General features: G+C 49.8%; 1 protein-coding gene across 1 annotated transcript in view; it reads left to right on the forward strand.

The window, feature by feature from the left end:
• Positions 1-3,319, forward strand: part of Cacng4 (calcium voltage-gated channel auxiliary subunit gamma 4) — a 59,921-nt gene extending 56,602 nt beyond the window's left edge. Inside the window, exons 3-4 of the mRNA XM_021177846.3 lie at positions 238-378; positions 1,782-3,319. Of these exons, the coding sequence (XP_021033505.1) occupies positions 238-378; positions 1,782-2,320 (680 nt within the window). The 3' untranslated portion in view covers positions 2,321-3,319. The remainder of the gene's footprint in view (positions 1-237; positions 379-1,781) is intronic.
• The last annotated feature ends 9,401 nt before the right edge of the window (positions 3,320-12,720 follow it).

A 12,720-nucleotide genomic window follows, 5' to 3' on the forward strand; every position in this document is an offset into this window, starting at 1 on the left:
GAGGGACTCTGATCCCTCTCCTCTGTAGGAAATGCGACCCACACCCAAGAAGAGGCCCGGCGACCTGCAGGCTGGTGTGATAATGGATCAGTTGGCTTCTGAGAAAGTAAACAGCCAACCTAGAGGCATTTTTTGCCCAGGTCCAGCAGCAGGACTCCTGGGAGAGATACCTATGGCCGTGGCAGGGGTGCTGGCTGGACTCACTCCAGTGTCTGCTTTGTTCCCACCCTGGCCTAGGCATTGTGCGAGCCTCCAGTGTCTTTCCCATTCTCAGCACCATTCTGCTCCTGCTCGGAGGGCTCTGCATCGGCGCTGGGAGGATCTACAGCCGCAAGAACAATATTGTCCTCAGCGCGGGAATCCTCTTTGTGGCGGCAGGTATGCGGGGGCTTCCCCTCCAGACAGGAGCTGAAGCTGTAGTGGAGTGCCTGAATGCATGGTCTTGGACTCCAGGAGTATGCATCCTGGTGAGAGGGCAGTCTGAAATCCCAGCGTGGGGTTAACTTGAAGAGGCCAGGTGTGTAAGACTGGGGCAGGGATGAGGTTTTTGTTTGAGGAGATGACAGCATCACAAATGGGTTTTCACACGTCGCAAAGGGTCACACACATTGTCCATGCATCACCAGATTGTGTCCTTTGGAGAGGTTAATTTGATGGTGTCCAAAATTGCACTTCATATCAAAAAGTCAGGTGTGTAAAATACAACAGGGTGCTGGGTGCTTTTCAAACCTCTAACAGGGTCAGGAGCAGCTGGCTGGGTTGGATATGAGGGAAGAATGTGATGCCTCAGGGATGCCAAGACCCAAGGGAGTTTGCTCTTTAAAAACAGGATCGGGGGCTGGAATAGGAAGGACAGAATAGCATTCATTTCTTAGCATAGATTTGTGTTGGCTGTTCCAGGCTATCTAGAGATGAATTAAAGTATATCAGGGAGTTGGGTGGGTTACAGGTAAATGCTGCAGTACTCTAAGGGAGGTGATCATCACAGATTTTGGGTTCTGCTGAGAGTTGTATCTCTCACGAACACCCAGGGGTGACTGGACGTAGAGGGAGAAACTAGCTACCAAGCTGGCTGTGGTGGTGGGGCACAGCTCTAATCCCAGCACCTGGGAGATAGAGGCAGAAGAGATCCAGACTAGGAGAGATGGCTCACTGGTTAAGGACACTGGCCGCTCTTATAGAGGACTAGAGTTCGATTCCCGGTACACACATGGCGGTTCACAACCATCTGTAACTCCAGTTCTAGGAAATCGGATGCCCTCCTCTTCCTTCCTTTTCAGGCAAACAAGTGGTACACAGACATGCAGGCAAAATACCCATCCACATGCACATAAAATAAGTATTTTTAAACAGAGGACCAGGAGTTCAAAGTCATCCTCAGATACCTAGGGACATCTGAGCCAACCTGGGCTACATGAGGCCTTCTCAAAAGGAAAGAAAATGAAGGAAAAAAGGAAGAAGGGAGGGATGGAAAAAGGGTAGAAAGAAAAAAGAATTAGTTACCAAGCCAGCTGATGTAGTGCATGCTTGTAATCCCAGCACTTGGGAGGTGGGGGATTAATTGGAAATTCTAGGTCATCTTCAGTTACATAAACACAGGGCAAGCCTGGGCTACATTAGATGCTGTCTCGAAAAATAAAAATAGATCGACGACCATAATACATAAATATTCATTGAGGAGAAGGCTGGCCACCATCCCATGTTCAGCAGCCTGCTCTCCATTCTCCTCTTCCTGTTGTGAGTCTAACCTCCATCTCTCTCCCTGCCCCGCTTTCTTTCAGGCCTCAGTAATATCATCGGTATCATCGTCTACATTTCCAGCAACACGGGCGACCCCAGTGACAAACGTGACGAAGACAAAAAGAACCATTACAACTACGGCTGGTCTTTTTACTTTGGAGCCCTGTCATTTATTGTGGCGGAGACCGTGGGCGTCCTGGCTGTAAACATTTACATTGAGAAAAATAAAGAGTTGAGGTTTAAGACCAAGCGGGAGTTCCTTAAGGCCTCTTCCTCCTCTCCTTACGCCAGGATGCCGAGCTACAGGTACCGGCGACGGCGGTCCAGGTCCAGTTCAAGGTCCACGGAGGCCTCACCCTCCAGGGATGCATCTCCCGTGGGCCTGAAGATCACCGGAGCCATTCCCATGGGTGAGCTGTCCATGTACACGCTCTCCAGAGAACCCCTTAAGGTGACCACAGCTGCGAGCTACAGTCCGGACCAGGACGCTGGCTTCCTGCAGATGCATGACTTCTTCCAACAGGACCTAAAGGAGGGTTTCCATGTCAGCATGCTGAACCGGCGGACGACTCCCGTGTGACCCGCCCACCCCTCTCGGCACAGGCCTCCCCCAAGGTGGCTGTTTGTGTGACACAGAACAGGGTGACCCTTAAGATTATATAGACAGTGAACTGGAGCTGAGTGTGACCCTCCCTGGCCTCCAGAAGACGCCATGGGCTAGCTCAGAGTGAGGGAAGTCGGGAGATTGGAATCAGGGATAAGGTAGAAACAGAAGGCTGACTTTCTCCCAAGGCAGGCTGTTCTGCTGCCCTCTGGGTTTTTGGAACTTCTCAAGAGGCCCAAGAATTTTCAAGAAGCTGCATCAGCCTGCCTCTTGGGAACCAAGAAACCAGTCATGCCAGATGTCAAACGCATCCCCCCTCGCTGGGCGCTGGGCCACAGGGAGGCTTCTTCCGGGCACTGGGACCTCTGGCCTCCCATCGACTGTTTCCTGCCCAGACGTTCCTGTGTCCTGGAGCCCGACATGAGCCTAAGCTCATTCCATTCCCCTCTGTGTCTCCCTCAGCCTCTGTCTGGCCCCCTGGTGGAGCTGGTGGTTGTAAATATCACCCATTCTGAAGAGAAAGCTCTATGGCTAACTGGTGCTTCGGCCTCGAGCTGTCCTAGGGCCTGCTGCTCTCCACCTCAGGAGATCAGGAAACCAGGGCAAATTCGAAGGCTCTGCTGGCTTTCATACCTGCTTCTGGAAGTTTCCGCTGAGCTCGGAATGTACAGGACATACTGACTAATCTTGGAGGTCCAGAGGGTTTCGAGGATCTGAGGGATGGTGGGCATGTGGCCTTTGGCTCTGTCCTTCCACACTGGCCTGGGGAACCACTCTGTCCCCTGAGCAGTAGAGGGCCCTGCTGGGGCATGGAGCCATACTCCCACTTCCAACCGGGTGTTCTGACACAGATGTACAAGCTTAAGGATTTGAAAGGGAAAACTGAGAGTGAGCAGAGACAAGAAAGAAAGAAAGAAAGAAAGAAAGAAAGAAAGAAAGAAAGAAAGAAAGAAAGAAAGAAAGAAAGAAAGAAAGCGAGCATCATTTTCCAAGTGGTTATGAGTGGTGGCATACTGAAGAACATCATCAGAAGACCAAGCTGTACTCACCTCTTTATCCTGAAAAAGAGCAACACCATCTCCCCTCAACTCCTGCCATTATAATTTATTCTGCCCACACCAGGACTCCGTGAGCATTTGACTCAAGGTGCCATGCTGGGCTTTCTGTCTTTGCCTGAATCCAAGGATGTGTTCTGTGTCCTACAGTTTGTCCAACCAACCCCCCTCTTCCTCTTGAGGTGGACGAAAAATAAATAAATAACCAGACGAGTATGTCCAGGTTCGAAAGAACTCTCCAGAAAGTGAAACCCACCCTCTTTTCTATAACACACGTGCTTTCTAAGGATCAGTCGTTTCTTACTTTTTGAGACTTCTTAATCCACTTTTGAATAGTAGTCTGCTGTGACCCCGGTAACTGTCTCACTTAGAAGTGACAACATGCCAATTCTTACCTCAGTCACCTGCTCATGGAGCCCCCCCACCCCCACCCCCTAGGCTAACTCAGAGTTCAGACGCAGGTCTATCTGTCCTTTCCTGCCCCCGCCCCACCACCGGAAGAAGACAACCCGTATTCTAGCTCCAGCCGGTTGCCTATGAGATGGTGAGCTGAGACATGAGCATGCCAAGGCTCCTTTGCCTGCTCAGAATCATGCCCTCCTGGCCAGGTTGGCTCCTTAGTATGTGTCCAAGCATGTGCCACAAATGAGCGCCAATGTCAAGACATGTGTGGTCTGTCCCTGCTGCAGGCCCTCTCCCTGCCTACCCTCCCCTACCCACCCTCCCCTCTCCTCTACCACCATTATTACATCTAACAAGGCTGAAGGAAGCCTCAGCCCCCAGGGAGACCCAGGAGCTGTCCCATGTCTCTTCTGGCAATAGAGCAGCAGCCTGTGGTAAACTTCCATTGAAGCCACCACCATCCCAACTGTGGTCCCAGAAGTTTCCATGATTCCACCTAAGAAAGCTGTGTTCCGATGAATCCTACCTCTTGTCTGGTTCCAGGCCCACTCCAGGGACCAAGAAGGAGATAGGAAGAAGAGAGACAGGGGTAGAACCCAGGAAGAAGGCCTCAGTGGCCCCAGCCCTTGCAACCTTTCTCCTGCTGACTGCCAGCCTCATTCTGGAGAACTTGGTCTCCAGCTTTGCCCTCCCCGTGAGACAAAGGGAGTAGAACTGGACCCTCCTGCTGACAGGCTCAGGTCTGAGCCCACCTTCCCACCCTTCTTCTGTCCCAACCCCTCCCCAGTGTGTTTCACCAGTTAAGCCCCTGTGACTCTGTACCCATCAATGGTTTGGGATTGTTAGTTCTGTCTTTTTTTTTTAATGAAATAAAAACATTTTTAAAATGTTCTATTCTTGATATGGGGAGGTGAGGGACATGCTCCTTTGAGATCCTTATGGGTGACAAGTGTCCCAGGTGTTGGACTTACGTGGGGCACCCAAGAGAAAGAGGGTGAGGGGGTGAGAGCAGACACCATGTGAACAAGACTGAGGTCTCTGTCTTGAATCAGAGGACCAGACTCTGTTTTGTCTGCAGGTGACTTGCCATTGAGATGCCTTACCGTGGATAAGCTGGGAGCAGCTGAGCTAATGATGGGACTTGGCAAAGCCCTCAACTCCCCAGGGCATGGCAATTTGTAGCTCAGGATTCCCAGGGACACTTTTTCCTAGGTATCTTTATAAGATGGTAAGAAAGGGGGCTGGGTAACCAGGACAGAGAGTTTAGGTGGCCTGGACAAAGATATGCCATCAGCAGGACTCAGTCTCCTAGTTTGGTGCCCTTCCCTGGGACCAGGATGCAAGAGGCCTTCTTGAAGGAGACACTAGCTGAGAAAAATGGCCAGCAGGTTCCCTTTACTGGTAAAGCACTGAACAGCCTCCGCACCTCTGCACACACACACACACACACACACACACACACACACACACACACACCCCGACACACACACATACAACACAGTCGGGGCAGCCAGCTGCCACTGCCCCTGCACAGGGAGGGGCAGGGTAAGAGAGGGAAAGAAGAGCAAGGTTGACCCATCCACCCAAGCTATACTTGGCAGATTGCACAGGCTCCAACAACTGCTATGAGTCACCAGCTTCTCCCTCGAGTGGCCTTTGCTGGGTATCAGAGGCCTGATGAAAGATTATTAGTGATTTCCCATAGTTCTGCCCACCTCCCTATCCCATGGCACCATTCCTGTCTCGTAGGACTGCGATCTGGAATTTTCTTCCCGAGTGATGGGCTGGCTCTGCTGGTCTCTCTCAAACCATGCTCTCCTCCCTTTTTCAAAGGCTTCTTGCATCCTGGTCCCAGGGAAGGGCACCATGCTAAGGACTGAGGCCTGTTTTCCCCATCCTCTGCCCTCTCCCAGCCTGTCTGAACTCTGTCCTGGTTTCTTATCCCTCTTTCAAACACGTGTCCCTGAGTATGTTGAGCCATCAGGTCCCACAGCCTGGGGAGTTCAGGCTTTTGCCAGGCCCCACCAGTGACCATAATGTAGACTGGCTGTGTTGTTAGCCTGGAGCCAGTTCTGCCTGGAGTTAGCACCTTGTGCCAAAACACCCATGTCCACTGTTTATTCTTAGCCTGGAGGAAACCCTGTCTCAGCAGAAGCTGTGCAGTCATCCTGGGCTGACTCTCGTGCCAGGCTGCATTTAGGGACTTGCCACCACCTCCTGCAGTCATGTGGCCACGTGTTTAGCCGAGCTGAAAGTGCTGCCTCCATAATTTGCAGAGATAGGTCTTTTAGAACCAACACAGAAACCAATGCTGTAGTTCCTTAATGAAAATAAAATTTCAGGGATGTGGGGAAAGGGTGAGGCTCAGTCAGTAGAGTGACTGCCTTGAAAGCCTGAGGACCTGAATTCGATCCCCAGAGCTCACTTAACGATGCCCAGCCTAAGGTGGTGGGTCTGACAGTCTCAGTATTGGGAAGGCAGAGTCAGGAGTATCCCTGATGCTCCCTCTGGCCAATCGGGTGCTCTTCTAGGTCAATGAGAGACCCTGCCTCAAAGAATGGGGACAGGGTTTCTGAGGATGGTCTCCATGTATGCATGCACACATTTCAACCACTACCCCACACAGAGAGAGACATTCGTTTTGTGTTGGTTGGTTGGTTGGTTTTTATTTGTAGCTTTTTTAAGGTTTCCCTGTGTAATGGTTCTGGCTGTCCTGAAACTCGCTTTGCAGACCAGGCTGGCCTCAAACTCACAGAGATCCCCCTGCCTCTACCTGCCAAGTGCTGGGATTAAAGGTGTGTGCCACCATTGCCAGCCTGCATCCACTTTTTTTTTTTTTTTTTTTTTTTTTTTGGTTTTTCGAGACAGGGTTTCTCTGTATAGCTCAGGCTGTCCTGGAACTCACTTTGTAGACCAGGCTGGCCTCGAACTCAGAAATCTGCCTGCCTCTGCCTCCCCAGTGCTGGGATTAAAGGCATGCGCCACCATGCCTGGTTTTGCATCCATTTCTAAAAAGAAGAAAACTCAAAAACACTCCCCGCCCAGCCCTGGGCTAGCTCAGTAGCTTCCATTCTAGCCTTCAATGTGTAGCCTTCAATGTATTACATAAGGGAAGGCCAACTATACGCTTAACAGCCCCAAGTATTAATGATGAAGATAAAAGAACTTCATTTCCCATGTGAAGTCCACCCAGTAGAGCATGGAGACAGGCCCTGGTCTATGCTGTCATGCAGAGACTCCAGCCCAGGCTGTGGAGTTTGCCCTGTGGCAGGTGGAATTTGAAAGCAGATGATTTGGGTTTGAATGGACCCGGAAGTTGTGACCTCCTTTTTGCTCACTGTCAGGCAGAACACAGTCACATCACTATATCCAAGCACAAGAGAAAGTAGGGCTGTGACTTACAGGAGGGGAAAAGAGTGAGAGGGACAGCTGGCCAGGCTCTGCCCCAAGCAGACACCTTTGGAACCTTTTCCTGCCTTTCTACTCCCAAACCTTTTGAGGTATGCTCACTTAAAAGTGAAGTCTTTGCCTGTGACAGTACCAACCTCTATGTGTCCTGAACCCCTCCCTGGGTCTCACATGATTATCTGGCCACATCTTTGCTCCGGATATAGAAGCAGAGGACTCTGTTCCAGTCTTTGGTATAAGATGGACCCATGTCACACTCTTCTCAAGTGAGGAACAGGTTTGAGCCCATGCCTTTATTACACAAGGACACAACACCAGTGAACACATGACCAGCTAGCTGGCCTGGCCTCGTCCACCTGCTCAGCACAGAGGAATCAATTTCAAAGATGGGGAGAGTGTGCAGAAGAAATGAAAGAGAGGAAGGCAACCTTTTTAATTTCATAACTACTAAAAGGGAGAAAGGCCTGCCCAGTGGCTCTCCTGTGGGAAAAGAGATCTTGTACCATGGTGGGCACTTGCCAACACCTGAGACATTTCTCCTTGAAGTGGTTGCATGTGGGTCTTCTGGGAGCACAAAAACGCTGCTAAATCTTGTTCAGTGCCCAGAATAGCCTCTTACCCTCGGAATGGACTGTTGCAAACATCAGTAAAGCCAAAGCAAAGAGCCGCACGCTAGCCTGACTGCAGAGAGGAAAACCAAGGCACAGAACGGGATGGTCACTCCTGTGAGACCACACAGCAGCTGCAGGGGACTTGTGTCTAGACAACAAACCTAAGACCTTTACTTTTCTAATTCTCCATGTTCCTTTTTCCTACCACATGGTAGGATTTCTGACTTGTTTTTTTTTTCCTCTTGATTATTGAGCCATGCATTTCCAGAATAGAAATCGGGGGTTAAGAAAGGAAAGGGGGAAATGGCCCCTGTCAGGGGATGAAGGATGAGGAGCCTCCTTGAAGTCTGTCCCTGGATTTTGGAAACAGTGTTATAGGGTTGAACAAGCTCAAAAGCATTGACCAGCGTGACACACGGGCACACAGCTCGGGGGTGTCTTCCCAGCCTGCCCACATCCGGCAGCTGCAGCACTGTGGCCAAGGGCCAGGAAAGGTCCTGACAAATTCCAGCCCTTCCCCCTAGGGCAGCAGCAATGGGCAGCCATCAGCCTGTCACAGCCCCATCCCCGCTTTCAGACAAGGAGACTTGCCACCAGGGGCCTTTGAGAGAATGAGTTAGATTCTAAACAAGGAACTGCTGTAAAAAAATATATATATATCCAGTTTAGACATTTCATCTGAAGGGCTGGAGAGATGGCTCAATGGTTAAGAGTAGGTACCACTGTTATTGGGGACCTGAGTTCATTCTCCAGCATCCGCATCAGGCAGCTCACAACTAACTGTAACTCCAGCTCTAAGGATCGGATTACCTCTGGCCTCTGCAGGTACCTGCCCACAGGGATACATGCCCACATGTAGACATAAACATCTACTCCACACATAATGAAGGTAATAAATGCAAATCTTTTTTAAAGATCGGATTTGAAGGCTCAAGAGCGTTTACTGAAAGCTCTCTCTCAAGGAGTTTCCAGTGTTGGATTGTTCTAGAACAACTCTTGAGAACCAGACCTGCCCACACCCATTGCTCTTGGACAGAATACCTGCATCTGGTAGAGCCTTCCTATGGCCAGCTCCTTCCACTCACAGCCGCTTACTTCACCTTCATGTGCCCCAGACTTGTGGATAGTAATGGATGTTATTCTTGCAAGTCCCATCCAGCAACCTCTATTCCCTCCTGTGGGATTTCTGACTTCATAAAGCTCACACGCCAAGCTGAAAAAGCCCAGGGGCCCCAGAAGCCTGGCTGTACCAGTAGAAGACCTGTCCTGTGTCACCAAAGTGGAGTCACTGGAGCTGGCTTTAAGGGAGAGAGGAGAGTCCAGAATGGGCCACCTGACTTCAGGTCCCTGTGTGGGTCCTAGATTCAGCACCTGGCTGCCCAGCCCTCCAGATGAGGGCTGTGAGGGGGGAGGGTGGGGCCATGCAGGGGCCTTAAGGTGTAGAGGGGAGTGGATACTCTTCACAGAGATGGGTTTAAACTTGCCAAAGGGACCTCAGAGACCTGAGACTGAAGTCAAGGAAGGATCCCACCTGCTGCTTCTACCTGAAGAGGAGAGGCTTGTCCTCTCTAACCTTTGTCCCCTGAGTAGCATTCTAGGGGACATAGCAGTGCCAGTGGAATACTCTGAACCTACAAATAAAATTATAATAACCAAACCTGTCACACAACACACACACACACATATTGCTGTTTTAAATTTTCTATGGTTAAGTTGGGCAGTGGTGGCTTTCTCCTTTAATCCCAGCACTCAGGAGGCAGAGGCAGATGGATCTTTGTGAGTTCGAAGCCAGCCTGGTCTACAGAGTGAGCTCCAGGACAACCAGGACTACATAGAAAAACCCTGTCTTGAAAAGCCAAAATGAAAACAAAACAAAAAAAATGTTTATAGTTAATACATTTGCCTTTAAAAAATAAAAAGTTATAAGGGGTTGTCCAGTTAGTAGACCTGAGTTTTGGGATCCCCAAAACTCACAGAAAAAGTCAGGCATGGCAGCACACACCCTTACCCCAGTGCTGAGATGGGCAGAGATAGGGAGAACCTTATGAATCCCGCCAGCCAGCCACTCTGGCTAAATCAATGAGCTTCAAGTTCGGTGAGAGGCCTTGTCTCAAAGGAAGATGGAGAATGCTAGAGGAAGACACTCAGGGCTGACCTCTGACCTCTGCATACATATACAAGTACACACACACAAATGTGTACACACAGGTACACAAATACACTACACACAGAGATTAAAACATACATGTGAGCTTGCATGCATACACAGAGAGGGGTCGGAGGAGCCATGGCTTAAGGAGATAGATGCCTCTGTCTCTATTTGCTGGTTTTGATCACAAGACTCTTCTCACAGCATTTTTTACAAGACCTCATGTGTCCCTGGCCAGCTTGGAAACTATGTATGATAACTTCAAACTTCTGATTCTCCTGCCTCTACCTCTCAAAGTGTTGGCATTACAGGTATATACCACCACATCCAAGTTAAATAATGTGTGTGGGGAGGGGGTTGAATTCAAGGCTCTATGCATACTATCCAAGTGTCCCAGCAACTGAGCTGCATCCCAGTCCCCCTAGCTACATCTTTAAGTATTCTTCAAAAAAATATTTTTGGTTTGCTGTGCTGGGAATAAAACCCAGGGCCTCAAGCATGATAAACATGACCTTCACAACTGAGCTATGGGTCCAACATAAAAACCAATATTTAGTGGCTACAAACGACAGAGAGATGGATAGTTGAGTGGTGTCCTATCGCTGAACATTGCTATTTGCATACCGGCAGATGGCACCTGACTGGACCTGAGACCCAGGATTCTCGTACTCCACTTGGTGGGGATCTGGTGACCTCTCTCTCAGTCAGGACTTCCATCCTTATCCCTGAGGCTGACGAACACCCCAGGCTTCCACACCTGAGGTGTTAGTTATTTTTCCTCCCTGTTATGATAAAAAAAAAAAAATACCTGACAAAGGCAACCTAAGGAAGAAAGTGTTTCTTTTAATGCTTGGTTTGAGGATGCAGTCCATCATGACGTGGTGGGAGGAAACTGAGGTGGCTGGCCACCTTACATCCATGATCAGGAAGCTGAGAGGGATCACGGGACTTCATGAACACTTTCCTTTCTACTCAGCCCAGGATCCCAGCCCTTTGGATGATGCCACCCACATTCAGGGTGGGTCTTCACATCTAAAGTAAAATACACTAGATCAGGGGTTCTCAACCTGTGGGTCATGAGCCCTTTGGATGTCAAAAGACCCTTTCACAGGGGTCACCTAAGACCATCAGAAAACACAGATATTTACAGTATAATTTATAACAGGAGTAAAATTATAGTAATGAGAGAGAAACAAAAATAGCTTTATGGCTGGGCAGGGGTGGGGGAGGGTCACCACTACATGAGGAACTACATTAAAGGGTCCTAGCATTAGAAAGGTTGAGCACCACTGAGCAAGATGATCCTTCTCTGACATACTCAGAAGCCAGCCTCATCTAGATGATGTCTCACAGACACACCCAGTGACTAACCTAGTCTGGAGGATCCTTCCCAGACACGCCTAGAACCTTTACTCCTAGGTAATTCTATACCCTAAGATGCTTCATCCCAGCAGGCCATACTCTTGCCTGTCCTCAGCCACTCCCAAGTGCATTCCCTTCTCCCCCACCATACAGCCTAGCCCATCAGCTAACAGAGCTGAGAGGTAAATCACTCCAAACCTAGGAACATCAAACAGCCACTAAATACAGACTGGAAGCCTGACAAGATGGCTCAGTGGGTAAAGGCATTTGCCACCAAGCCTGTGGGATGACCCTGGGATTTTACATCAGGTGGGGAACTCTCAGAAGGCAAACACACACACACACACACACACACACACACACACACACACAGACACACACACACTGAAGGGTTCTCTAGTTCAACTGGGCCAGAGCCCCGTGGTTTTTCTCTGTTTCATAGCCTAGACCCCCCCATTGGGGGGAGTGGGAGGAGTCTGGATGGCAAGGGAAAAAAGTGGAAGTCTCAGGAGATGGAAAACCCTTTCTGGGCTCAAGAGAAAATATTTCTGTTCTTGACTGGGAATGGTGGTTGCAAGATGTGGTAGCAAGGATTCTGCTGTGGTTGCTTTCAAGATGGCTGTCTCTGGGGTTCTACCCTAGCTCTAGCTCCCCTCCCACCTCCCACCCGTCCCCCATTTCCACGATGCTCTCCAGAACTCCTTACATCTTCAGATCTCTCCTCTGAGTTCTTTTCCATTTCCACAGCCTCCTATAACGGCCCCGCCTCCCCTACCCACCTGGAAAGGCTCCTGCCCAGTTTCCCAGTATAGCTGCCCAGCCCCAGAAGGTACGTGATAAGGGAAAAGAGAGCTCTCGGGACCTGTAGGATCCGAAAACATGCTGGAAGAGAGATGCCTGAGACGTGCAGCTTCCAACAAAACAGGAGAGATATTCTCAGGAACAGAAGCCAGGAAAGCGAGGGTCCTATACTCCCAGGTTTGGAGTTACAGGAGGCAGCATCCGGTGCCAAAGGTGGATCACTCCAGACTCTCCCCTCAGACAAAAAAAAAAAAAACCTTCTCTGCAGGCGTGAATGGGGCATCCCAATCCTTTCCTATCACTGTTGTCCCCTAACTCCTCTTCACTATTCCTGCACGTGCGTCAGAGATGATATCTCTAGCGACCAACTTCCTTTATGCCCCAAGCCCCACCCAGATCATAAGAAAGAGGAGCACTGTCCAACTGAGGTAAGTCACTCAATGACTTGACTCCCTGGCCTCCCAGCTCTCTGAGCCTCTCTCCTATGCTGATACATATATGTACACATATATGAATAATCCAGTAAGTCATTTTTAAAACGCTAAGTATTTTGCGCTGGGGAGGTTACCCTGGATTACCCATGTGGTC

The sequence above is a fragment of the Mus caroli genome, unplaced genomic scaffold (genome assembly GCF_978045245.1).
Source record: "Mus caroli unplaced genomic scaffold, Mus_caroli_1 scaffold_13, whole genome shotgun sequence".
NCBI classification, from domain to species: domain Eukaryota; kingdom Metazoa; phylum Chordata; class Mammalia; order Rodentia; family Muridae; genus Mus; species Mus caroli.